Genomic DNA, 27,560 nt, shown 5'->3' on the forward strand with positions numbered 1-27,560 from the left:
GTTAGCATTGGTGGCAGATACAAACATCAACCACACACTCAAGGTATCTCTGAAGGTCTTCACAGACTCAGGTGCTCTCCTTTTCTACCAGAACATTGGCCCACTCCGTCACACAACAAATTGACACAATATTGGCCAACATCTTGTGCTCTGGCTGTTCATCTTTGACTGAGAGTTACAGGATGAACCTTTTGGCTCATGCCTTTGCCAGGCACAAGATTTATGTACAATACCAGAGGAGGTGGGAAAGAGAAAAAGCAATCTCATCAGGAGCCCCAGCTGTGGAAAATACAGATCACATTTTACCTTGCCCAAAGGCTACATTTTCCCTATCAGATGCTTACGTCCTGATTCTGCTAAATGTGGTCAGTGCTATGCAGATCCAGTGGCAGAATATCCAATAGTGAGCTGAATTAGTTTTTTAATCACAGTGAAAAGATGTACAGCGTTTTGAAGAACTACCATAAATTAATAACACGTAAGCTATGTTTTTCCTGTTTAGGAGTTGGCAGATTTGTGCTTGTCATTCCTTGGGTCGTTTTGCAAGAACTGGATAACTTAAAAAGAGGGAAAATATTGGCAAAGGTTGGGCAAAAAGCAATCCCTGCAGTTCACTTCATCTACACTTGCCTGAAGAACCAAGATCCAAGGTTGTGGGGTCAATCTATGCAACTTGCTTCTCAGCAAACACGTAAGTTGTGACAGAGCTGGTGGATTGTAGTAGAATTTGCCTTGTAGCCTGGTTAAGAAGGCAGTTGACATCTTTTGTGGATGGAAGAACCTTTTAACAAAAAAAAAATTCAGGCCTTTGAAAATACTGTGGTGATACTGTTTGGAACTACTATTTATATGTTGCCTATTTTTTAATCACTTGGTTTTATTTTCTCCTTGAAATCTTTGGGCTGCAAGTTGCTTAATGTGATTGGATGACATAACGGTTTGTGTCCAATGCTCCATGCAAGTAGTTTCACTGGTGCAACGGGACTGTTATTTCCTCCTCTCACAGACCCAATAATCTTCTGTGGAGGGAATTGTGTAGCATTTGAACATAGCCTGCATTTCCAGAGCAAGTTAAATATATTGCCTGTGCTTCAAAAGCAAGTAAGTGAGAGCTGCCAGGTGTCATTTTTGCCTGCTTTAACAATGATGTGTAAACGCTATTCATTCAAGTTCAAGTTATTTGAAAGCATGATATGCTGCTAACTCGCTTTTGCCAAATTTACAGGTAGTTTCTGTGTTGAGAACAATGATGATCGCGTGTTGCAATGCTGCCTGCAATATCAGAACCTCTTTCCTCAAGCTGAAATTGTACTAATGACGTAAGTTCTGTCCAACTAGAGAGCTAAATTTGATAAGAACCATTATGCTGTAGTTTTAAAAACAAAAATGGCAGGAAAGATATTCCCAGCTACATACCATTGTTTTAAAAAAAGTGTTTGTGATTATGTAAATCAGAGCCCTTTAGGTTCTCCCTAAGGCCTCATTTCTTCCTTCTGTCCTATTTAATTTTGTATTCCCTGCTTAACTGAAAATGATGCTTCTTTTCATAACACGAATCCAAGAAGTTTCCATCCTGTTTTTAGAAAGGATTGGTGAGGACATTAGTAATATCAAATGAGGGAAGAAGCAGTCAAGTCATACAAATGAAAGGTATTCAGAACAGAGCCTGGCTATAGCTGAGATCTGCTCATGTATGAATTCTGTGGAATCAGTACAAAAATAGGTGGCCTCTGTCTAGAAAGCCAAGTCTCTCCACTAGAGTGTAAAAAAAATGCCTATCTTTGAAAACAAGATTTTTGCTCTGCTAGTTTTGTAGCAGTTATATTTTAAAATAGCTCTAAACAGACATAGATAAACGAATTGGACCAGATGTTGGCTCTTTTGCCATGGAAGAAGGCATAATAACCCTGTTCTACTTACCACTCAAGTAATGCAAAATGAAAATAATTTTATTTTCACAGGGATGATAAAAACCTGTGCAGCAAAGCCCTTGTCAGTGAAGTTAAGGCACTTAGCAAAGCAGACTTTGTTACTGCGCTCCAGAAGCTGACTATAGACACCATAATGCTGACTCAAGATGCTTCTAGTGGCCAGTCCCAATCGGAAAGAGGTTTGTTTTCCTTAATGCATTAGGATTACCATAGTGGCCACACAAGTTAAATAATGCTGCAACCCTATACATATCTTCTCAGAAACAAGACCCACTGAATTGAACAGAGCTTACTCTCAGAAAACTGGGGTGGTAGTCAACTAGGTTTTACTCACAGTAGACCTGTTGAAATAATTGACCTAACTTGGTTGTGTTCATTTTTTTTCAGTGGGTCTATCCTGAGTAAAACTTAGTTGAATGCCACCCAGCCTAAAGCTGACAAATAGTAGTTTGCAAACATTTTTATTCTCTTTGAGAACCTGACTGACAATGATAAACATTTCCAGTAACTTCCAATATTTCACGTAGTTCTAATAATCTTCTAACAGTTGATATATGAAGGACTGAAATACTGAACTTCATTGGCATAAGATCCTTCCCAGTAGTGGCTCCTACCCTGTGGAATGCCCTCTCATCAGATGTCAAGAAAATAAACATCTATCTGACTTTTGTAAGATATCTGAAGGCAGCCTTGTTTTTAATATTTGAGGGGTTTTTGTGTTTTAATATTTTGTTGGAAGCGGCGCAGAGTGGGTGGGCTGACCCAGACAGATGAGTGGCATATAAATAATAAAATAATAATAATAATTACTGTTATTACTGTGCCACATAGAAACTTTTATAAGATTAAAGGAGAGGATATGTTGGTAGTTCTCAACTATAGAACTACATAGAAAGGAGCCAACAGTTTTTTATCGGGCCAGTTAAAATGAGCAGGTAGATACTGGATGAAATAAGATTCTGATTAAACTCTTCAGGGAACTTGGGGAATTTCCTTTTGAGGTGACTGCCAATAGTCGATTGGGTGAGCATCAGAGATTGCTTAAGTGTAGTGAATTCTAACACTTTCCCAACCTTGAGGCCCCAGGTGTTAGATTATAACTCCCATCATCCCTACCTAGCAGGACCAGTGGGGGATTATGGGAGTTGTAGACCCAATGTTAAGAAAGGCTGCTATAGAGGCTGGACCATGTGACCCTCTCTAGGTGCTCTCCGCGTTGTGGCAGTGCTTCATTTGTAGTAGTAGAAGCCATTTTAATTCCACTAGTGCACTTGAAATACAGCCCCAAGAGAACCGAAAATGAGCCATTTCTCTCAGTGGCAGAGGTTGCCCTGAGATGGGTGATTCCTCCTCCTCCTTGCCTCATGGTCAGGGCCATGATCTTCAGTGCAGACTGTTTAGCTTTGGTTGGGGGAGATTCCACCCAGATATGATCCTGCCTTCTTCATAGTAGCAATACTTGCCCAACACATTAGAAACTGTATGCACCTGCAATTCAAAATACCTGTGCTTAATATGCTATACAGGCGTCGGTGGCACTGTGGCCTAATCCACTGAGCCTAGGGCTTGCCAATCGGAAGGTCGGCGGTTCGAATCCCCGCGACGGGGTGAGCTCCCGTTGCTCGGTCCAGGCTTCTGCCAATCTAGCAGTTCAAAAGCACTCCGGCGGGAAGCTAAATAGCATTTCCGTGCACTGCTCTGGTTTCACCAGAAGCGGCTTAGTCATGCTGACCACATGACCCGGAAAAACTGTCTGAGGACAAACGTCGGCTCCCTCGGCCAGTAAAGCGAGATGAGCGCCACAACCCCAGAGTCTTCTGCAACTAGACTTAATTGTCAGGGGTCCCTTTACCCTTTACCTTTACCTTTAATATGCTATATGTTGAGTGGGATAGAGTTTCATGCATTTGATGAAATGGACCATAGTCCATGAAAACATATGCCATTTTTTTAATTAAAAAGTTAGTTTTTAAGATGCCACAATACTCTTCATTGTTTTATTCCTGCAAGAGACTGACATAGCTACCCCTCTGGAAATGGATACAGTTTCTAAAATAGGAAAGGGGGGGACTATTAATGGGACTTAATTGTTAATGTTTTGATCTTTTATAGCCTCAAGTGAACAAGGAATTTAAGATCCATTGTGCTTGCTTAACAGATACGATAACCAAGAAGGCTGGGGATAAATTTGCTGATCCTGTTCCAAGGATTATTGTTGACATTAAAGAAAGCTTGCAAGAAGTTTTATCCTGTATACTGGAAACTGAAATGAAGAATGCTTTTGGAGACCTTTGGGAAGAGGTGATTACCTTCAAGTATTCTTTCATGCTTTTAAAGCAGGGATGCGGAGCCTCTAGTCTGTGGGCCAGATTAGGCCTGTCAAATATCTGCTTAAGAAGAAACTTTGCAAATTTGAGCAAGTTTCGGAATACACTCTTCATAAATGTTTGTAGAATGTCTGAGCCCACTTTGAAGTCCGTTGGTTCAGAGTTTGCACAGTCACAGTGAATGTGCTGTTGCTTAAACCTATCCACTTGTCTTATGCTGTAATCTCATTGCTTACTACCATGCCAGTGGCTGCCTCACACAATGAATTTCTTACATAGATTCTACAGTTGTGTCAGAAATTGTACATATTTTATTATTATTATTATTATTATTATTATTATTAATTTATTATTTATTATTTATACCCCGCCCATCTGGCTGGGCTTCCCCAGCCACTCTGGGTGGCTTCCAACCAAATATTAAAAACAGTACAGCATCAAACATTAAAAACTTCCCTAAACAGGGCTGCCTTCAGTTGTCTTCTAAAAGTAAAATAATTGCTTATTGTCTTGACATTATGTATTTTGGTACAAGAAAGATAAAAATCAGTTAAAACTATAAAACCAGAATTCATTAAAAATGCCCGCAGTAATAAAATAGTATTCCGCCGGTGCTGGACCTCAACCAGAAGGGAGTTCCGTAAAATTGAGACCACAGTACGTACTGAATATTTGGCTCTTGGTAGATAAAGAGCCATGCAACTGAGCTCTGGAGGACCACTAACAGTGGCTTCCCAGAAGATCTGATTGATCAGGCAGGGATGCAATAAACAAGGCAGTCCTCAAGCTTTTGTCGGACCCAAGTTGTTAAAGGCCTTGAAAATTAGTACAAGAACCTTGAACTTGGCCCAGTAGTGTATGGGCAGTCAGTGCCAGCTTTTGACCACTGAAGTTATGTGCTGGTAATAGTCTGCTCCTATCAGCAGTCTAGCCCTAGTATTTGTCACCAACCAGAGCCTCTGCGCCAGGCCCGAGTATAGTCCCATATAGGGTGCATTGCAGTGATCCAGTCTTGAGGTCACCAGTGCACTGTGGACAGACTTTCTAGCCACTGAGGTTACCTGAGCCTCCAGTGACCCAGGAGCACCTACAAACTCCGAACCTGTTATTTCAGAGGGAGTGCAGCCTCATTCAGAACAGGCAACTGGCCAGTCTCCCAGACACAGGAACCACCTACCCACAGCGCCTCTGTTTTCTGATGGTTTAAGCTCAGTTTATTGGCCCTCAGCCAACCTACCACTGCATCCAGACAGCATTCCAGACCATACTCTGCTTTCCCTGACTCTGACGTTATGGAAAAGTAGAGCTGCGTATCATCAGTGAACTGATAACACTTCACCCCAAAACTAATGAACACTCACAGTGGTTTCGTATAGCTGTTAAACAGCATTGGTGAGAGGATCATGCCCTGTGACACAGTAAACTACAAGGATCATGGGGCTGAGACCTCATTCCTTAGTTCTTTTTTCTGGACACAGCCCTATAGGTAGGAGTAGAATCACTGTAAAACAGTGCCCCTAGTACCCATCCCAAAGATCCAGTCCAGCAAGACACATTGATAGTTTCAAAAGCCACCAAGTGATTGAGAAGGAGAAAATACAGGAGACCACATTAATGGGTCATTGTCGGTGAAGCTGAGCAGAAATCAAATATGTATCATCTTGATGCACCAGTTCTCCCATCCTTGCAGAAACTCTGTGATCAGCAATAAGGTCTGACATAATTCGTACTTCAAGAAATGGAAACCTGACCACTAAATTATCTCAAAAGAGATTAAAATTTAAACTCCCCCCCCTTTTTAGATGGTGTATCATCACCCCCCTTGGACATTAACAAAGGTGTTGGAGTGCTACAAAAGACACTGGATGGCTGTTTTTGGAATGGTTATATCAAGAAACTTTCTTTCAACCATTGAATATCTACATGAACATCTCTGTAAAGGTAAGAAAATGTTAACCCTTGAAACTATTTGAAATCCCAAAACCTGCGCCAGAGGGCATATCAGTACTGAAAACCTCAAATGTGTTTATCATGGCTTCCTCCAAGGAACCTTCAGAGCTATGATACAGGTTTCTAGCAATCCCAAGCACTCCCAAATTACTAAAATATAATAGGATTCATTTGTATAAGCCATAGAACAGGAGTGTAATCTTAAACATGTTTATTCAAAACTCAAGTCTCTTGAGTTCAGTGTATACAAGAGTTTTTGTGCACCTGTATGATGCCAAAAGTATTTTGAGGTTCCCGAAAGCACCCTGTAGTTGGTCCATTAAAAATATGTACATATTGACCACCAGCATATTCCCTTCTGTGGTTCTGTGATGCTAGAAGGTTTTTGTGACCTCCCAAGTCATGCAGAATGGTAGTGAGTCTCTGCTACATCCAAGATCTTCAGGAGATGTGGGTCAGTGGTAGATGGTAGAAGATGATAGCACCCTTTGAATGCACTGCTTATCAGTTGTTTGCCCTGAATAGTTCAAATTGCAAATATACTGGGTTGTATTCGAGGATTACTTATGGTATGGTTGTATTTTGTTTCCTGTTCACTTCTCTTTCAACTTTTTCCTCCTTAACAACTCTCTCTCTCTCTCTCTCTCTCTCTCTCTCTCTCTCTCTCTCTCTCTCTCTCTCTCTCTCTCTCTCTCTCTCTCTCTCTCTCTCTCTCTCTCTCTCTCTCTGATTCTGTGCTTAAACCCTCAACAGTGAATGAGGTGCTTCAGATATCTAAAACACTGCTGGAGGAGTTCAGCTCAAGATCAGAATATGATGGTATCCTTCCCAAGGCTTTAGCTCAGGTGAATAAACTGCTCAAGACGCTTGAGAAGGTAAGAGCTGCTTAGTTTTGACAGAAGTCCTTCCTTTTACATGCACATGCATGTATCCCATTGCAATAGCAATTTTGCTGGTGCTCATTTATCATCATCATCATCCGGGGTTAAAAGCTACTTGTGTCAGAAAACGTATTTTTAATGGCAACTTGAAATGCACTTTCAATGTCATCTGTGGAACAGGTGGTCAAAATAAATCCCAGGTGTAACTTTTGAACAAAATGTGTTTGGTTTTATCCTTTTCTTGCAGGGAAATGGATGAGGGTGGGTGAGTTTGCCAGACTCTTGGGTCAGCCCCCTGCCTGGGAGGAGTTGAAAGCCAGGAGTGAGGATAGGAGAAAATGCTGCTTGCTTTTTTGTGTTGTTTAGTCGTTTAGTCGTGTCCGACTCTTCGTGACCCTATGGACCATAGCACGCCAGGCACTCCTGTCTTCCACTGCCTCCCGCAGTTTGGTCAAACTCATGTTCGCAGCTTCGAGAACACTGTCCAACCACCTCATCCTCTGTCGTCCCCTTCTCCTAGTGCCCTCCATCTTTCCCAACATCAAGGTCTTTTCCAAGGATTCTTCTCTTCTCATGAGGTGGCCAAAGTATTGGAGCCTCAGCTTCACAATCTGTCCTTCCAGTGAGCACTCAGGGCTGATTTCCTTAAGAATGGATAGGTTTGATCTTCTTGCAGTCCATGGGACTCTCAAGAGTCTCCTCCAGCACCATAATTCAAAAGCATCAATTCTTCGGCGATCAGCCTTCTTGATGGTCCAGCTCTCACTTCCATACATCACTACTGGGAAAACCATAGCTTTAACTATACGGACCTTTGTCGGCAAGGTGATGTCTCTGCTTTTTAAGATGCTGTCTAGGTTTGTCATTGCTTTTCTCCCAAGAAGCAGGCGTCTTTTAATTTCGTGACTGCTGTCACCATCTGCAGTGATCAAGGAGCCCAAGAAAGTAAAATCTCTCACTGCCTCCATTTCTTCCCCTTCTATTTGCCAGGAGGTGATGGGACCAGTGGCCATGATCTTGGTTTTTTTGTTGTTGAGCTTCAGACCATATTTTGCGCTCTCCTCTTTCACCCTCATTAAAAGGTTCTTTAATTCCTCCTCACTTTCTGCCATCAAGGTTGTGTCATCTGCATTTCTGAGGTTGTTGATATTTCTTCCAGCAATCTTAATTCCGGCTTGGGATTCATCTAGGCCAGCCTTTCACATGATGAATTCTGCATATAAGTTAAATAAGCAGGGAGACAATATACATCCTTGTCGTATTCTTTTCCCAATTTTGAACCAATCAGTTGTTCCATATCCAGTTCTAACTGTAGCTTCTTGTCCCACATAGAGATTTCTCAGGAGACAGATGAGGTGATCAGGCACTCCCATTTCTTTAAGAACTTGCCATAGTTTGCTGTGGTCGACACAGTCAAAGGCTTTTGCATAGTCAATGAAGCAGAAGTAGACGTTTTTCTGGAACTCTCTAGCTTTCTCCATAATCCAGCGCATGTTTGCTATTTGGTCTCTGGTTCCTCTGCCCCTTCGAAATCCAGCTTGCACTTCTGGGAGTTCTCGGTCCACATACTGCCTAAGCCTGCCTTGTAGAATTTTAAGCATAACCTTGCTAGCGTGTGAAATGAGCGCAATTGTGCGGTAGTTGGAGCATTCTTTGGCACTGCCCTTCTTTGGAATTGGGATGTAGACTGATCTTCTCCAATCCTCTGGCCATTGCTGAGTTTTCCAAACTTGCTGGCATATTGGGTGTAGCACCTTAACAGCATCATCTTTTAAAATTTTAAATAGTTCAGCTGGAATATCATCACTTCCACTGGCCTTGTTATTAGCAATGCATTCTAAGGCCCATTTGACTTCACTCTCCAAGATGTCTGGCTCAAGGTCAGCAACCACACTACCTGAGGTGTACAAGACCTCCATATCTTTCTGGTATAATTCCTCTGTGTATTCTTGCCACCTCTTCTTGATGTCTTCTGCTTCTGTTAGGTCCTTACCACTTTTGTCCTTTATTATGGTAATCTTTGTACAAAATGTTCCTTTCATATCTCCAATTTTCTTGAACAGATCTCTGGTTTTCCCCATTCTATTGGAGTGGCTTGCCAATTCCTTCTCCACTTGCTTTTTTATTAAGCTTATTATTAACTGCATCGTTATAAACCACTTGAGGTTTTTTACAGGGGACAGCGAGATTAAAAAGTTTAGATACCGTATTTTCCCATGTATAAGACTAGTTTTCCCCCCACTAATAATGTCAAAAATTAGGGGGCATCTTATACTCTGAGCCATCAACCCCCATTTTCTTAAATCTGAGTCCCTAAAAATAGGGGGCATCTTATACATGGGGGTGTCTTACAGACAGAAAAATACAGTAAATAAAACAGCACCCTTGGGTCTTGGTTAGGATTAGGTCTTCCAACACTTTATCTAAAGGAGTAAGGAAAGAGGAACTTTTAGCTATGAGTTCTTTCTGGGCTTCAGCTCCTATCTCCAAGGAGCTCTGATCTGCTCTTCTTTGCATTAGCTAAAGGTGACATAGAGCCAAACAGCCCCCCCTGCACTAATGTTCTTGTGAAATATTTTGGGTCAAAGTAGGAAGGGTGGTATATAAATGTCTTTAAGTCAGTAAAATGATTTGAAGTAAATCTCATTTTTACTGTGGTTATATCAATCTTAGTGTGTCATTCCTTTAAAAAACCAGGTAGCTTGCAGCTTTAGCAAATCAGATAGCGTATATTTACTGTTTGTTTGCTATATTTTCATAATATTCAGCCTGGTGCTAGACCAAATCCTCCAGATACCCTCAAATCTACTTCAGGAACTATTGCTTGTGAACAAATGGAAGATGTAGCCTTGACCCAGCACACTCAGGATGTAGATACGTCCTTGTCGCCTAAGCCTTTAGCCCAAGGAAACAGGCATGTGGAAATCTGGTCTGTCCTTGAAAGCGTCTGGAGCACAATAAACCTATTCAGGTAATAAAAGCTGAAAGAGAATGTTCTTCTTGAAATCAATGTTGTCTTATTTTTAGGCGAAATGTAGTAAAGCATCCTAGGCTTAGTGCAGATGTGCTTGTATGCTGCTTGATGACTGGCAGCCAAATTTCTGAATTTGATCCACTGTCAAGAACATTATGTTCAGAGAAGAGAAGAGATTATTTGGAAGTTCTGCCTGTACTGGTTCATCAGTGATGGCTCCTTCATATATGCATGTCATCACCTGATGATACAGTCACTGCAAATACATATGTGAACAAGCCCTTAATGAAAACTGTAAAAACATAATTTGTGAAGTGGGCTTCAGTCTACCACAAGGTTTGAGGGCAAAAAGTTTTTTTTTTATAAAAAAAAGTCAGTGCAAACTGGAAGATGGCAATGCATACATTTAAAGGAGAATTTTAAACAGTTCAGTAGTTGTTTAAAAAACTTCTGCAATGGAAACCTAATGCAAAAGGTAATGTTTCTTTAGCCCTATTATCACTGCAGCTATACCCCTTTTCACTATGAATTTATGAATTGGATTAGACAGAATGCCTTTGCTTCAGTGAGTTCCTTTGGATATATACGGATATATACAGTACATGAAATAGGATTTCTTGCCTATGATTCTCCCTTCCTCCCTCTCTCTCTCTCTCTCTCTCTCTCTCCATCCTTGCCTCCCCACCCCATTCCTGTCTAGGACAATAGGTAGTTCATTGCCTGTTTTAAAATTCATTCTTTTATTTTTATTAGTCTAGAACTTTTCCAGAAGTTGGACCTCAATACGGCTACCACCACTCAGAATATGCACTCATTCAAAGACGCTTTTGTAGGTCTGCAGAAGTTAATGGCGGCAGTGAGCGAAATCCTAGCAGGAATTCGGCAGTAAGTTTATGTGAGCAGAATGGGGTACAGGTGACTCCCACTTACGTGGGGGTTACGTTCCCAGATAACCGTGAAATTGTGTATAGTGGGGAACACCATCTAAAAACCTGTGAACACCATCTAAACCAGTGTTTCCCAACCTTTGGTCTTCAGCTGTCTTCAGACTACAATTCCCACCATCCATGACCACTGGGCCTCGCTAGCTAGGGATGATGGGAGTTGTAGTCCAAAAACAGCCAGAGACCCAGGGTTGGGAAACACTGCTCTAAACCTTTGCAAACCCTCGAAAAACTTTTAAAAACCAGGAGCACTTACAAGCCATGTCCCCTCCACCCCGCTCTTTTTGTATCATTTTTACAGTTTTTGTGCTCTTTTTCAGGTTGTTTTTGCCCTTTGCGCACCTTTTCACAGTTTAAATTGAAATATTTATTTATTTATTTCCCGGCACTGCAGGTATACACAGTTGCACACGAGTCAAAAGTGCCTAAGTGGGAAATTGCCTGTATGTTACTCTGATGTGTAATCTCATGTGTTCACAGCTGTTTGTAGGAGCCACTGTGTTGAAATAAGTTTCTTGGTACTTTTAGCTTGTGATTATGTATTGATCCCAGGCATCTGAAATAGTACCCATTGGCCTTCATAGTTGCCTGTTAGCAACTACCTGTTAGCTAGTTCCAAAAACTGAACCTCCACTTTCATCTATTGGTACTAGTATTTCACAAGGCAATGTGCCTGTATTTCAATTGTTTTATCATGCTCATGGTTTTTATGATTTTAGTGATGTGAACTTTATTGTATTTGAAGTACTTTGTTATGTGTTGTGGCTTTTATGATTTTTAATTAAAAATCATAAAAGCCACATTGAGTTTGTTTTGTAAAGGAAAGCCAGTTCTAAAGTTAGGTTTATTTTTTTATTCTAAATTAATCCACACACACACACACACACACACAAGATCTTAGCAGATGACCTGCTAAGAGGTGGGACCAACCAAGGATGGTACGGAAGCACTTCTATTAAAAAAAACTTTTTTTTATTGCATACAAATAGATATAGGATCTCAGTCCTTCCCATTAACTGCTTTGGAAGGTTGGCAATCTAACTCCAATCTTTGGTATGTGATTTTTTCCTCAACTTTTTATAAAAAACTAGCTTTTCCCAGCCACGCGTTGCTGTGGCTCATCCCTGTGACTCCCCCCACCCCGTCCTGGCCCCACCCCCAGTCCAGGCGAGCCCTTACCTCCATTCAGCCCAGTCTGCTGTTTCGTTCTTCCCTGCAAACCCGAGCTGAGCTGTTTTGGAGAGGGAAGCTTTTCTAGCTGCAATAGCAGTGGAGTTGCCACTAGAGGGCAGTGTTTTGCAACCTCTCGTGTTCCTGTTTTTCTGGTTTTTCCAAAAAAACATGTTTTTACCTGTCAGAGGTGTGACATGTGTGCAGTCTAAGGTTATGTTGGCACTCGCGTATTGGTACTGAACGCTGTGGCCAAATTTGAACACAATCGGTCAAATGGTTTCGGAGAAAAGTGGAAGCCTACAAACTTGGACCCTTCACATTTTTCTATACAGTCATACCTTGACAACCAAACGCTTCGACTTCCGAATGTTTCGACTTCCAAAGTCGACAACCGGGCATGCGCGTTCTGTGCCTGTGCAGAGCGGCGCGGGTGGTCGACGCATGTGCCGAAGCAGCGCTTCGACATCCAAAAACCTCGACTTACGAAGACGGCCGCGGAACAGATCGTCTTCATAAGTCGAGGTACCACTGTATATAAATAAACACTAGAAAACTTGGGTCTGCTCCTACGAATTTATGGACATGTATATTTAGGTGCCACAAAACATTCCTCCTCAAAAATGCTACCATTGTCCAACTGGCAGTGACATATATGAAATTCAGTAAATAAGTAAAAACTTCGGTAAACAAATCACTATGCATAATATGTTGTTCTTGGGTCAGTACTTAGCACTGTGGTCAGTCTGCTGTGTGGGCCTACTTTTTGCTTCCACAGGGCTTGATGCCATGTATTCCGGTCAGTACTAGGGCTGTGCATTGGTTCTGTGTGCAGTTTGAATTACAAAATGAATATGGGTAATCTGAATGAGGCTTTCACATTCTGGAGTCAGATTGCACCATTGACAAGGCGTTTTTTAATAGCTAAAGTCCTGAATCACACACACATTTTGCATTTTAGTGCAGGTGTTCTCAAACATCTCTGCTCTCAGAGCCCACTTGAGATGGTTGAAAATTACTGATGCCAATCACCTACCAGAAAAAGTTGATGTAGGGGCAGAATCACAAAATGTAGCAGTTCGAAAGCTCTTCAAGTGCAAGTAGATAAATAGGTACCGCTCCGGTGGGAAGGTAAACGGTGTTTCCATGCGCTGCTCTGGTTCGCCAGAAGCGGCTTTGCTATGCTGGCCGCATGGCCTGGAAGCTGTCTGTGGACAAACGCCGGCTCCCTCAGCCAGTAAAGCGAGATGAGCGCCGCAACCCCAGAGTCGTTCGTGACTGGCCTTAACTGTCAGGGGTCCCTTTACCTTTAAGTATGGATGAGACCACAGGGCCCACCTGAAAGTAGCCTGAGGGTTGAACTGATAGAAACTGCTCTAGACTACAGTGGCACTGCAGCTACAAAACCTTCCACGCCTCGAGGCCAGGCTGGGCCCAACAGCTGCAACTGCCAAAGGAACCGAGCCCCAAGAGGCAGCCCACCCCGGAGGCCAAGTCGGCTTACGGCCCAAAAAATGCACCGCTGGACCAGCCCACGAACGACTGGGGTTGCGGCACTCATCTCGCTTTACAGGCCGAGGGAGCCGGCGTTTGTGTGCAGACAGCTTCCGAGTCATGTGGCCAGCATGACTAAGCCGCTTCTGGCGAACCAGAGCAGTGCACGGAAACGCCGTTTACCTTCCCGCTGGAGCAGTACCTATTTATCTACTTGCACTTAACGAGCTTTCGAACTGCTACATTTTGTGATTCATTCATGATAATCAGTATAAGCAGTGATGTGAACTTCTTGTGTCATTGGGTCATCCATGTTTAAAATCCTTTAATGAGTTTTCCACTGTTTGTTCTTATCTTTTTCAGGGTTTTAGTGCCAAACAGTAGCTTTCAAGATGTCTGGGCTCTCTATAGCTTTTTAACTAATAATAAGGTAGGTTTGATTTCCCCTTTAATGTATTTTGTAGGTGTTAGAGTACTTTATAAACCCTGAATTTTTGTGTGCAGATAGTCCAGGGGAGACTGATTACTAGGCCAGTCTAATATGGTAATTTCCTCCTCGAAAGGGGAAACATGAAGTGTCCCCCAAATGCTTAAGGTATAGTCACACGATTTGGGAAGCAAAATCCTTCTAAGTTTACCTTGTGACCATAGCTCACATCACATCAACCCGTAGAGCTGTCTAAATCAAGTCAGCTCCTATGGGGATGGCGGGTTAAACTGGCAGCCAAGAAAAATATCCCTCCACATTCTTCAGACAACTTTCACGTCATCTGACAATGACTGTTGCCTATCCAAAGAGGTCCATGTGGGATGGCATGTTGAGCCTGCCGCTGCTTCACATACATTCGTCAGCCGGCCTGGAAGCACAGTAGATTTGCTCCCTGCAAGTCTAGAAACATGTTTCTGGCTGCCTCTGCATTTCCACATCCTATATAATAAAGTGCAAGTGTCTCTGCGTCCAGATTCCCTGTGTCCTGTTTTCCGCGCTAATGCGCATGTGCCCCAGGGACACAGGGATTGGACGAAGAGACTGCACGCACGCACTCTGCCCCCCCTCTGCCTCCTCCAATCGCCGCTTCCGGCCGGACACCGCCTCACTGCAGGGCACGTCAGGGAAGCGAGGGTGGAGGCCGGTGGAGGCCTCCTCCTCACAACCCTCCCTGGCCCGTGAGAGGAGCGGCGGGAGGCCGCAAAGCAGCGGCGGCGAGGTAGGCGTTTGTGTCCCGCGTCCTTCCTGTCGGCGGCTGGGGGAGAGGAAGGAAGGAGGAGAAAGCAGCGCTTTCTCCTCCTCCGTTCCTGTCCCCCTGCCGCCGACAGCAAGGACAGGTCCCAGGGTTCGGAGAAGCGCTTGGATGTCTCCTTCCTGTTGGCGGCTGGGGGAGAGGAACGGAGGAGGAGAAAGCAGCGCTTTCTCCTCCTCCGTTCCTGTCCTCCTGCCCCCGACAGCAAGGACAGGTCCCAGGGTTCGGAGAAGCGCTGTGCAAGTGCTTCTCCGAACTCCGGGATGTCTCCTTCCTGTCGGCGGCTGGGGGAGAGGAACGGAGGAGGAGAAAGCAGCGCTTTCTCCTCCTCCGTTCCTGTCCCCTTGCCGCCGACAGCAAGGACAGGTCCCAGGGTTCGGAGAAGCGCTGCGCAAGCGCTTCTCCGAACCCCAGGATGTTCTAGCGCCCGTTATTGAACGGGCTGAAATACACTAGTTCTAGTATATATTGTTAGTCCGTAATAACTAAGTCAAGCAACTCAATTCTTATTTCTGGATACTCGCAGAGCTTTCTAAAGCCAATAAGAAACCTGAGAGTTGTTGCTAACCAGGAATGAGAATGCTGCACTGTGGCTCTTTTCTTTGCCACTCTATAATGTTGGAAGACCAAGGTCACATGGGACTTTTGCTTATGTGACCTCATACATCCAGTGTTTACTGAGCAGCATAGGAAGAAACCACCATAGAATTATTGGGCCAGCTCACACAGCCCACAGTGGCCCAGCACATTCCCAGAAACCATCACTTGGAGCTGCTGGCTGTTTGAACCAGCCTACTATTTTAGCAGCCAATGAACCTAAGATGGAATGTCCTTGGCAGAAGACTCCAAGTTCGGATTGAGAGCAAAGCGCTCTGTTAGTAGAACTTAATGCCACCTGGATACTATGGCAGCCCGTGAGCTGGTTTGCTAAGGGGAACCAGCAAGTGCCATGGGGACGTGATGAAGGAGACGGGGTATGCTTTCTCACCCTTACCTTTTGCTGTGTGAAGGTGGATGTGGCAACAATTGGCGTCATGCGCAGTTGCTGAGTGTGGGCGATTGTCCTGGCAAAGGTATTGGCTGCTGATGTTGTCGTGGGTGACCCTCCACTCAGCAGCTGGGCTTTTGCTTGGCATCCAATGCTATGCTTACCTCTGCTTTTTATGGTAAGGAGAAATAAGAGTGGAAAGGTTCCTCCATGGCCACTCATGGTTTTGCTTAGCAGACTCTCTCACTGGCATGAACAACCAACGCAACAGATTGCATTTATGTTGCCCGTAACATAGCTTTGTTTTAGAAGTTGTTTCCTTTTAGAGGACTCGTGTAGTTCCATGATTTCAGTGATTCAGTTCACCAAGACAGAAGCACATTTTCATTTGAGTCAAACAAGGGAGACTTCCATTTCCAGGGTGGTTGATATTTCACTGCCTGATTAATCATTGCATGCTGTTCCCCGGAGATCGAACCAGAACTGTAACCATAGAAAAGTGGCTTAGAGCCTCTTAGGAATATGTGAGAACACCACTTCTTTCCTCTTAGCTGGGTTTTCTCTAAACTATCTTCACAGCTTCATTCTAGAGTGAATCTGACACCACCACATTACTGAATACACAGCTCCATTTGCTGCCTGAGTCCACAGTTATTAAGCCACAGGAATACACCATATATTTTCTTTCTTGTCTCATATTGATTGATTGGTTAGAGCTAGGATAAAGAGATGTACCGGTAATTCAGGGCAGCTTCTTATGAGTAAGGTGATCAAAATATTTGCAGGAGAAAACAAATGCAGACTGCCAAGTTATTAGTCGGCCACCAAATTTCAGCTTTGTGGTATTGGATGCAGATAATGCAATTGGGCAAATAACCTCACGAACAGACTTTACTAGCCTTTAAATTATGGGAATATAGACTCTACAGAGACCAATAGAAGTTTGCTTTGGAAGAGTTGCCTTGTGTGTATTGAATTAATGGCTGGTTGTGCTGCTCTGCATCAATAAGTATCTTTCAACTGCCATTTCTTTCACCCATGAGCTTGTTACCCTTTCTCTAGTCAATCATAAATGGTACCATACTGCTCAGTAAGTGCTCTGGAGTAATGGGTTAGTATCTCATACCCTGTAAAGTAGACTGCCAGCAAATTATTTTGCCAAAGATGCCACTTTTTCACACTTGTTTTGCATACCAGGCTGGCAAAGTGCAGGGACTGTGGCTTGACTTGGCAAAGAGGCTAGGTGAACATCAGATAGGCAGAATCCCACACTTTCACCTTGCTGGGGTTCCAGACCACCCAAAAGAGGGGACAGCACATGTTGACGAAGCGTATTATACAATGGACAATGAAAGAGAATATGCTCTACAGTGTCCGGGACATTCATAGAACATCTGCAGAATCTCTTGTTTCTAGGAATGTTTTGATATCTTCCCCTGACAAATGCCAAGGGAAAAACATTTAGACGGACCAACATAAAAGCCCTACGTTGAGCTGGGATTATTAACTTAGTGATGTAATTGGCTCTGCTATCTAGGATATTTAAATGATAGAATATAGGGGATATATAGGGAATATACAGCTGCCACAATATTTTGTCTCTCGACATCCTTTAGTCTAGTTTGGATATTATGGAAAATGTATTGCTCGCTAGAATTGTACAAGGGCTCCAACTCGATGCCTATAGATTCATTCTTTTTTTCAAGGTACTGATACCACCTTGATTTATAGGAGTCCTTGAGCAAATCAGCGAGCAGACTTGATGGGGAATAGCGAAAATGGCAGCGTAAACAGTATTTTATTGAGGTGGTCCAAGCCCAATATTCCATTGTGTGTATGCCTATTTCTGCACACATTGTTTCATATTTGATAACAGTTGGGAATCCAGGAATATGTCTCAGAAAGCTGGAGTGAATCTTTTTAAAGTCACTGTTATATGCTTGGACCCATAGCGGGATTCCATATTACCAACAGGTAATATCCACATTTCAGTGTGGTTTTTTCCTCCTTCATAGATACACAATAATACGAAATTTACTGCTGAGGAACTTTATGACTGCATTTCCCAAGAGGTGTACAGGTAAGCTACTTTTTATATCTGTAATTACTATCCGCAATCCTTTTTTGCTTGTTTTTTCGTCATGTTGAAAGAACAGAGTAATTTTAGTTTGCAAAATAGTGATATTGGGATCTCTTGACAGCAGAAGTCGGAATCCTATCTTCAGTATACCTGTGTACTTAATAGAGTAAATGTACAAAATATTGTCTGAAACAGATGTATTATTTTAAGATCTTTCAGTGAAACATATCTTGTGTTGAACCTTGTTTTTTATCCTGTAATCAAGCAGATATTTGAAAGAGGGCATAATTAAGGCATTAAATGTCCATGCCCTAATATGCTGCCTTTATGTTCCCTGAGGTTTTTCAAAGAGACAGTCTTGTTAAGTTTTGTTATCAAACAGTCTTGATTGCTTTCCAAGATCATAATTTACATTAGCATCAAACAATGAACAGTTTTTTCTTTTCAGCACAGCTGCTGTGGAGTAGAATGTTTGGATACTAATAAATGCAAAACTGGGGAAAACAATACAATTGTAACCTGAGCAAAACATAGACATTAGGGAGAATGCTTATGTAAACCAAAACCTTTATGCTTCTGTGTCTCTTCAATTAAATTATTGTATAGAAATAAAATCATGCAGCTTATTAACATGAGCTTGATTGGCAGAATTGCCCTGTTTCATCTAATTCAGGACAATAAAATTTCGTCCTTGTGGGGGTGGGCATGTGTTATTAGTTGCCAGTACTTTCTCCATTACAATTAAAAGAAAACAAAACCCAAGGGATAAAAAGTAGGAACTGAAGTGTAATAAACTGAGTAGCACATTGAAAAGAGAGCACCAAAGCTTGATTAAAATAAAGCCAGTAAGTAAAAGTATCTCCCTTAGAGCCTGGGTGCAGCCACCAAAAAGACCCTCTCCTTCCTCCTCACCAGCTGTACTATGGAAATTGAGAATGCAGAGGAGAGACTGACCTGATTTCAATATATGGGGCAGACTTGGGTAGGAGAAGACAGTCTTTTTAGTAGTCTGGTCTTCAGCAGTTTTGGGTTTTCAAAGCCATAACCAGCACTCTTATGAATTGGACCCAGAAATGAGCTGGAAGCCAATACAGTGGTGCCTCGCTTAACGAATGCCCTGCTTAACGAAATTTCCGCTTAACGAAAGGATTTTTCGAGCGGAGGTTGCCTCACTAGACAAATTCATTTCACGAAAAATTCGTCTAGCGAATTGCGGTTTCCCATAGGAATGCATTGAAATTCAATTAATGCGTTCCTATGGGCAAAAAAAAATTCAAAAAAATTCAATGCGTTCCTATGGGATTCGCTAGACGAATTTTTCGTTATAAGAAAAGACCCGTGGAACGAATTAAATTCATCTAGCGAGGAACCACTGTATTGCTGTTGTAACAAAGCAGTTGAAAGTTTGTTAAAAGGTAATAAATGATCGCATTGGGACAGGTTTTAGTAATTAAATTTATGCATTTTCTTCTCTCATCCCTCATTCCCCTCCCTTCTCCCAGGGACCGTTTATCGGTTGGATGCTGCCAACTAGCTCAACTGGACAACAATATTAAACAGTGCTATGAATCTGTCTGTCTGGAGATAAAGAACAGGGGTTGGCTCTAATTGTGCAATCAGCTGCAGCTTTTGAATTGTAGAGTTGGAAGGGACCCTGTGGGTCATCTAGCCCAACTCTCTGCAGTGAAGGAACACGTCAGTTTGATGGCCCAGCCAAAGATGGACCTTAGAGCAGCAGTGTTACTAAATGGCATTATTTGTGCTCTCGGCAGCTATGCTTAAGGTCCCAAACTATACATTACATCAATTGCGTAGTTTGGTGCTGTTCTTCCCCACCCACCCCTTATCTATATAGCAGCTGCTGAGGGGCAGGGGGTGAGGGTTAGGACTGGGACCCACAGCAGGGGGTGGGGGATTTTTAAAATCTCCCCAAAGCTCGTATTTGTATTAGGCATGTGTTGCCGTTGGTGCCAGCAGAGTGAGGGAGACCGTTTTAGTCAGGATAACTCAGCACGAGACTTTTAAACTCGGGACTGTAGTGTGGGGATAAAGAGCAAACCCCCTTTCCCCCCAATCCTGATTTTTTTGTACATTAAAAAATAATAATAATAACTTGCAAGGCCCAGACAGTTGTTAAGGTAAAATGCAATTTGTCTAAAGAAGTAGTAGTAGGGGAAAAAAAGAGTCCACATTTCAGTGATGATAGCTTAGCTCAGCAGAGTCCCTGCCAACACAGCGGTCTTCCATCAGTCACAACCTTTCTTACAATGAGGCCCCCACATCACTTAGGTATGTAAGGTACCAGTCAGCAACTGTGGAAATCACTTAAAATCCCTCTGAGCTCCCTCTGAGACACAAAGCATAGCCCCACCCCATGAGCCGCTTTGGCAGATGAGTGGGATCCCTCGCCTGTGAATCCCGATTGGTGCTCACAGCAAGCCCCGCTTTGGGCATGGATTGACTGCGCCAGCGAGGCTCACTTGTAAGCACCGATCAGCTGCCATGCGCCGACAGCAAGCCTTGCTTACCAAGGAGTAATTAGGAGCGCACACTAAGGCTCCCAGTTGTGCCTTTGCAACCATGTCATTCCTCCGCGGATGCAGCATTTGACATCGGGTGAAGCGTAGGGGGTTGTGGTTAGGGGAAAACAGACTGGTGGGTCAGAGGTCCTAAGCACAGTAGGTGGTTAGGCCAGAAGCCTGCTAGGCCCGCAGGCAGAATTTCAAATCCTCCGGCATCCTGAGCAAGGGCAATAGCACTGCAGCATTTTTGCTAGTGCAAAAGCAAAGGTAGCTCATCGGTGGAGTGGCAGAGGCAGGATCAGGCCCTGGTGACAGACTCCTACCGGTAGAAGGCTTGGCAGAAACCACCAAAGACCTCCAGGAAGCACCCATGTGATCAACTTTGGAAAATTTGGCTGGGCCTGATTGGCACTGTAGTCCAAAACATCTAGTGGGCACTAGGTTGGTGAAGAATGCTGTATATCTTCATCCCATTATTGAATTTATGGCATTTTATCCTTTCTAGCCTCTCTTAATTAAAACAATATTTTCCCCACTTTATTATTTCCCCCCCTATTGTTTACCTCTTGTCTTCTTCACTCCCTTCTTCCTCGCCCCCTTTCCTGCTCAGCCATGGGTTCTGGCAGGAGAAGCCATTACCTGGGAGACAAAAGTAGAAGCAAGGCTAAAATCCCACTACCTTGTGTGAGGTGTGTATCAATGCCTTGAGCACAGCTGCCGCACCTTGATGACTACAGTGGGTCCGAAAGGAAGCTTGCCCCAGAAGCACTATGCAATGGAATTTGGAGATCCAGCCAACTGTTCCTGCCCCCCCCCCCTTGGAGTGGATGCTCCTAGAGGCGCAATTGGTGATGAGAAATGTAGCTTGGGATTTGCTCAAGTAGTACGATAGGCAAACGTATTGCCAAGGTGGAAGGGGGCTCATCGGGGCTTTTTGCCGCCTAAGGCAGGGACCATTTTGAACTGGTTGGATTATTTTCTGACCACTTGCCACTGGACTGTGCTCCACACCTCTGCCTTGAGCTTCTGAAGCAAAATTGAGTGCCTTTATTTAATTTGTATACGCCTCTATACTTTTATTCCCGCCCCCCCCCCCCAATATTTACTGATTTTCAAACATTTCAACACAAAAACAAAAAAGCAAAAATAATAAAAAAAGAAAGAAAGAAACATATCAATTCTTACATTAACTTGCCATTGTGGACTTCCTCGATTCCCCCCACACTGGGTCCATTTATTAAATCTAAATTAAGCAATTTTCCTTTATCATCTTAAATCATTCTAACACAATTTTTCCATTATTTCACAACCAATTCTGATCTACACAAAGAAAAAAAAACATTGACTATCAACCTATAATTCATTAATTAATCCAAATCTAAATTTATTTTCCCATCCATCTCTAATTCTTCCTTTAGCCTCACAATTTATACCCCAAAATTTTTCCTTGCATTCAAATATTGTTTCTTCTATCATAATAACATTTAACCTTCTTCTATCATAATAATCTTTAACCACATTTATCTAATTCTACCCCCTTCCCCTGGACTCCGGATCTCCCAGATGTATCAACCAGCTCCATAAATCGTTCCAGTTTTAGACCATCTTAATCAGAAAATAACCCATTGTTACTCCTCACCCCACTCCCACTCTTTCGCCACCTATCCACCACTTGCCCTTCTTTCTCCCCTGCTCCCCCCCAATTTTCTAACTGTAGCACAGTACCATCCAGCTATGTTTCCACTTTTCAGCTCTATCTCAATTGCCCCCCCCCCAGTTAAGCTCAGGCCTCAGCATGGATCCTGCCCTCCCTCTCTCACTGGGAGGACATTATTCCATGCTGGTTCTTCTTTGAGGACTCCTTGAATCGAACATAAGTCATGTTCCCCCTCTCCCACTGGGGGGACAATATTCCATACTTCCTCCTCCTCTTTTTTAAGTTCAGTTATATTGTCCAGGACTGATGAATCTTCCTCTTCTTTAAAGTCATTTACAATGTCCCCGACTGATGCTTGTTTGTCTTGCTTCGCTTCATTCTCTACTGAGACCAATCATCGAAAATCAGTTCCAGGAGTTTTTGATAATCCACAAAGTCTAAAGAGCCAGATGATGTTGTGTCTACTAACATCCTGTTTGTCTCAAATTCCATGGGAGCTGCACAGATTACAATGCAGGAAGTGGCACTGTTTGTATTTCCAAACCTCAGAAACAAAGTTTACGTCCGATCTGGTTATCAACTCTCATTTTTAATTCTTGTTCATGTTTTAAAAATCTTATGTCCATTTCTGAAAAGAGCATTATCAAACTTATGTACACAGCCTTATATTTGCTCTCTCTTCAAAGTTAACAGTTCTCAGCCTCAAAGAGGAAAACAAATTCCTTCCTATTGTGATGTCATAATGGCAGCTGGCTGATCCCTCCAGGTACCCGACTCCACTTCCCGGGGGGCTTTCCCCAGTCCAACTTAAATAATTTTGCAGGGATTTTAATGTAGGCAATCCTCCCCTTTATCCTGCCTCAGGGGGAAGGTTTTAAGTCCAATCCTTGGAGGTTATTAAAGTCCTGTCAAACTCTCCGGCTGCAGGCAAGTTAACTGCATCACCAAATGGAGGAGATTGACTTCCTGTTTAAATCTCCCATGGCCAATTCTTTTCAATTGATTTTTTTTAAAATTCTTTCTGTTACGGTGTCCAATATCTTCAAATCCTTTTTTTAAAAAATCCACCGCTCCTCCGCTGCCAGCACCGAGCTTTGCTCTGTGAGGGTAGCGGTATACTCGAAAATGGCACCCTTGACTCACACCCCGCTCGCTCCAGACCTCTTAAAAAGAGCTTGCCGGGGAGCAGGAGTCACTTTGGGGTGCAGCCGAGTTCTCACGCCCCCAGAAAGCTCAATCTGGGGTTCTTCTGGGCGGCCGCGTTGCTCTCGCGGCTCCCCCCTCCCTCACAGAGCCAGGAACCTCGGAGCTCGAGGATTCCTTGCCAATCAGCGCTGGTGGTAGACTGGAAGTCACCCCCCTATACTTTATGCCATAGCTTACTCCTGCCCCCTCCAGCCCAGATTCTGCCTGTGGACGCATTCCCCCTAGTTAAGCCAAAGTAGCCAGAAACAAGGACAAAAAAAGGCTAGTCATTCTAAAACCACTGAGCAAGTTTGTGAAAGCAATGTGGACCTCCCACCCCTCTCCTGAAACAGGCATCTTTGACACACAGCGTGCTGCTAACTCCTCCGAGGAATGACTTCCCATCCCCCAGGACTTTGACAGAAGTTCCAGATACGATGTCTTTCCTTCTCTCAAAGAAAGAAGATGAGAAGTGGAGAGACGCCATTTGCAGTAAGTAACGAATGTTCCCATTTTTCTGCTTGCTTTTGGCCTAGTACACAAGACTTGTGAACTGTTAGTGTATTGTGAGTTCCCCATGGTGGCACAATATGGAATTACCTTGGCAAACTTGACTTTCACCCAGTCAATATTACTCAAGTCTATGATTGCAGTCCTATGCATATTTGTTTGGGAGTAAGTCTAAAGTAAATGGATGATTTACTTTTGAGTGAAGGAACCTAGGATTCATTTGTTTAGAAGGATTCTACAGAAGCATTTTTGCGTCACTGCCTGTTTTGGAAGGCTTGCTTTGGGAAAAATCATGAGGAATTTGCTCAAATAATTTCTGCAAGCAGCTCTTTTGACAAACAAAAGGTTGCATAAGGTGTGTCCAGTCTTTCTCCATACTGGCACATGGAGGAGGACCACAACCCCCAACATGCTCGTGCAAATGCAACTTTGTCATTGCAGCGATGGGCGAAAGATTCCTGAAGTGGGTTCGGCTAGATGACCCTCGTGGGCCCTTCCATCTCTACAAGTCTCTGATTCCAAGTCGATTATGGCTAGATGCAAACAGTAAAAGGCTAATTTTAGGGCCGGTATCTGTGACTTTGCCAGAAGCGGCTGTCATGCTGGCCACATGATCCAGAAACTGTACGCCAGCTCCCTCGGCCAATAAAGTGAGATGAGCACCGCAACCCCAGAGTCATCCCTGACTGGGTCAGGGGTCCCTTACCTTTTTATCTGTGTCTTTGAGGGGCCGGGAGCAGCAAACCAGAGACTTAGAGAAGTTTCACTAAACTGAAAGGGACGTCACTATATAGATACTGACTGTGGCTATGCACATTTTGGGGTTCAGAAGAATATAGTGTTATCTTGAATGACACATGGAACCACTGCTTTTGTTTTGCTTCTAGCCGATTATGGATAAGCAATGTCTCAGCTGCAGTCAAGAGGAGGGTTGTTGTTTTTTAATTTTTTGTCAATAAATACTGTATTTTGTCTTAACTACCTGTGCTGGTCACATGGTTAGTTTCTGCTGAATGTTGGCAAAAAAAAGAGGGACTTTGGGGGGAGGGAATGGAATTGGTGAGAGCCAAAATTGTTTTATATTGATGTCCAAAGCTCATAAATTGGCAATATTCTCCCATACCTAAACCTTATTTTTTCAGCCCAGTTTATAGCTGTTACCTAAACAGCGGCCAACTTTTCATTGTATTAACATGTATTGAAAGACATTTTGATATTATTTTTATTCTGATGTTATTATTTTAAAAATTGTTAAGATCTTAATAATTTGAGCTATTCTTTTATTAAATAGCAGTTCTCTGCTGAATTGTCTTCTCTTTGTTACTTGTACATTTGTCAGTCAACTAAACCTTACCACTGAGCTACACAGCCCTTCTCAAATAAGACCAATGTTTGTAGCTGACACAAAAAGAATTAGCCCAAACACTACTAGCCAACCATTAGGAGAAAACACGATGCAAGGATATTAAACAGCCATTGTTAAACAAATGAAGCACAGTTTTTAATTATAGCATGTTTTTTAGGTTGCAGTAGAAAGATACAAACTCATACAATAATCTTCAGATAGGTAACTTTGCTAACACACCACACAATTTTAGCATTTTGCAGCTTTGCATGTTTATTACCACTGCTTAACCTAACAACCATACAGAAAAGCACCCTCTCTAAATCAGTTGAATTTCAGAGCCAGATTCCCGCCCCCCTTCCCCTTCCTTACACTATGGCCACGTTCAGAAACTCCACTCAAAGGCAATGAAAATCAATATTGCATACTTGGATTTCATACAATGTAGCAGGAAAAACAAAAATGAAAGGCTCTCACACATGAAGAAACGACGTTTCACTTCAGTTTATGAACTTTTTGAGACTTTACTCACTGTTTTTTGTTTCAACACATTATCTCATGTCACTTCAGAATATAGCAACTGGCTATGACTATATTTATATATAAAAAGTTATAAAAGGCAGTCAAATTGGCAGGTGTGTCAGCTTTCTTTTATATAAAGCCAAAATCTATTTAAATAAGGCTTATTAGATTTTTCCAGTTAAGATAAAACAAAAAAACCGAACAAGGCCTAAAAAGCATTGCTCACATTGAAGACTCATTATATTTTCTGCCTGTACCAAAAACAAATTCTAAGGTTAAAGTATCTGTGTGTGCAAATTGGCAAAACAAACATTGGGGGAAGCTCTTGAAATGATATGCCATCAGCTTTCATTCTAATTCTCTCAGAATTATCAACTTCCAGCCTAAAGTAACAAATCCTAAAACACAGAACACCCTGCATGTTTTCTAAAATAAAAATATGTACAGCATATTAATAGTATGCAATATGCAAAAAGCTTTTTGTGTTGCTGATGGCAACTTAACTCCCCCCGCCCCCGCCCCCTATTCACATGTGTACCTCTACTGACAATTACATCACTAAGCCTGTTAGTTTTAAAGACACTCCTGTCCGTCAGAATTTGTAGATCTTTGTGTACGGGCTCCACTCATTTGACTCTGGGTTGTAGACTTCGACTGTGTTCAGAAATTCATTGCCATCAAAGCCGCCCACTGCATAGATGGTGTTGGCCACGGTTGCAAAGCCAGCATTGCTTCTTGGAATGGTCATGCTGCCCATCATCTTCCACTCATTCTTAGCAGGGTCATACATCTCCACGCAGCTGACGGCACGCGAACCATCGAAGCCACCACCTACGAAGAGTTTCCCTGTGGAGTGAATAGCAGTCAATCTTCAGTTAAAAAAAAAAACCACGTTCCGGGTACAAAAGCTATACCGCAACTGAAAGGTTAACTGGGTACAGAGCAGGGTTAAATATACTGCTTGAGCTTTCTTTCAAAAAAATTAATGAATTGAGACGGCAATAACATTCTATCTACTTCAACACTTTACAGCTCTTCTGAATACAGTGGTACACCTCCAGTTATGAAAACTTCAGGATGCGTAACCGGCAAACCCGGAAGTATTTTTCTGAGCTTTTGCCATGCGTGTGTGCACATAAGCGGTCTCTCCGGTTGTGAAAACCTCGGGATCTGGCCAAACCTCCGGAACAGATCCAGTCCGCAATTGGCGGTACCACTGTACCTCCATTCTAGAACTCTCAGACAGGTTTTTTTGTACATACTGGACTTGGTAGTCAACCGAAAAGTTACATTTTTATTATATTATGTTGATTTTTTGACATTATGAGTAGTATCTAATTTTTGAGAAGTAGTTCTACCGTGTTTCTCATATTTTAAGGCATCCCCAAAAAATAAGCCATGACAGGATTTCTAAGGGTTGGTGAAAAATAAGACATACCCCGAAAATAAGCCATGTCGTGTAGCCCCGACCGAGCGAGAGGCGAAGGCGCGGGACCCAGCAGGAGCTCCCTGCCTGCTTCCCCGAGCCGTCGCGCATCGGGGGACAGAGCCGAAGATCGGAGGGCGCTCCTTGCTGGGCTTGACAAGCCCGGCAAACAGCGCCCGCCGATCTTCGGACCTGTGCTGTGTGACAGGCAGGGGTGGGGGGAAGCGGAGATCGTTCTCCGCTCTCCCCCCACCCCCGCCTGTCACCAAAGATCGGCGGGCGCTCCTTGCTGGGCTTGACAAGCCCGGCAAACAGCGCCCGCCGATCTTCGGACCTGTCCTGTGTGACAGGCGGGGGTGGGGGGGGAAGCGGAGATCGTTCTCCGCTCTCCCCCCACCCCCGCCTGTCACCAA

The 27,560-nt window shown here is 43.2% G+C and overlaps 2 protein-coding genes across 10 annotated transcripts in view; one reads left to right on the top strand and one right to left on the bottom strand.

The window, feature by feature from the left end:
* The window catches only part of SWT1 (SWT1 RNA endoribonuclease homolog), a 30,681-nt gene extending 10,529 nt beyond the window's left edge, over nt 1-20,152 (top strand). For 4 of the 8 annotated variants that reach the window (XM_060276644.1, XM_060276645.1, XM_060276647.1 and 1 more), the window contains exons 9-19: nt 503-691; nt 1,226-1,319; nt 1,962-2,110; nt 4,090-4,232; nt 6,061-6,198; nt 6,937-7,083; nt 9,858-10,060; nt 10,817-10,948; nt 14,035-14,101; nt 17,916-17,980; nt 19,483-20,152. In XM_060276644.1, coding sequence (XP_060132627.1) covers nt 503-691; nt 1,226-1,319; nt 1,962-2,110; nt 4,090-4,232; nt 6,061-6,198; nt 6,937-7,083; nt 9,858-10,060; nt 10,817-10,948; nt 14,035-14,101; nt 17,916-17,980; nt 19,483-19,588 — 1,433 coding nt within the window. In that variant the 3' untranslated portion in view covers nt 19,589-20,152. Of the gene's footprint in view, nt 1-502; nt 692-1,225; nt 1,320-1,961; nt 2,111-4,089; nt 4,233-6,060; nt 6,200-6,936; nt 7,084-9,857; nt 10,061-10,816; nt 10,949-12,512; nt 13,302-14,034; nt 14,102-17,915; nt 17,981-19,482 lie in introns of those variants that run through there. The other 4 variants (XR_009557862.1, XM_035121337.2, XM_060276649.1 and 1 more) reach the window with 4 other exon arrangements.
* A 5,178-nt stretch (nt 20,153-25,330) lies between these two features.
* The window catches only part of IVNS1ABP (influenza virus NS1A binding protein), a 28,296-nt gene continuing 26,066 nt past the window's right edge, over nt 25,331-27,560 (bottom strand). For both annotated transcript variants that reach the window (XM_035122293.2, XM_035122294.2), the window contains exon 15: nt 25,331-26,567. In XM_035122293.2, the coding sequence (XP_034978184.1) occupies nt 26,314-26,567 (254 nt within the window). In that variant the 3' untranslated portion in view covers nt 25,331-26,313. The remainder of the gene's footprint in view (nt 26,568-27,560) is intronic.

Source organism: Zootoca vivipara, chromosome 7 (genome assembly GCF_963506605.1).
Source record: "Zootoca vivipara chromosome 7, rZooViv1.1, whole genome shotgun sequence".
Classification (NCBI taxonomy): domain Eukaryota; kingdom Metazoa; phylum Chordata; class Lepidosauria; order Squamata; family Lacertidae; genus Zootoca; species Zootoca vivipara.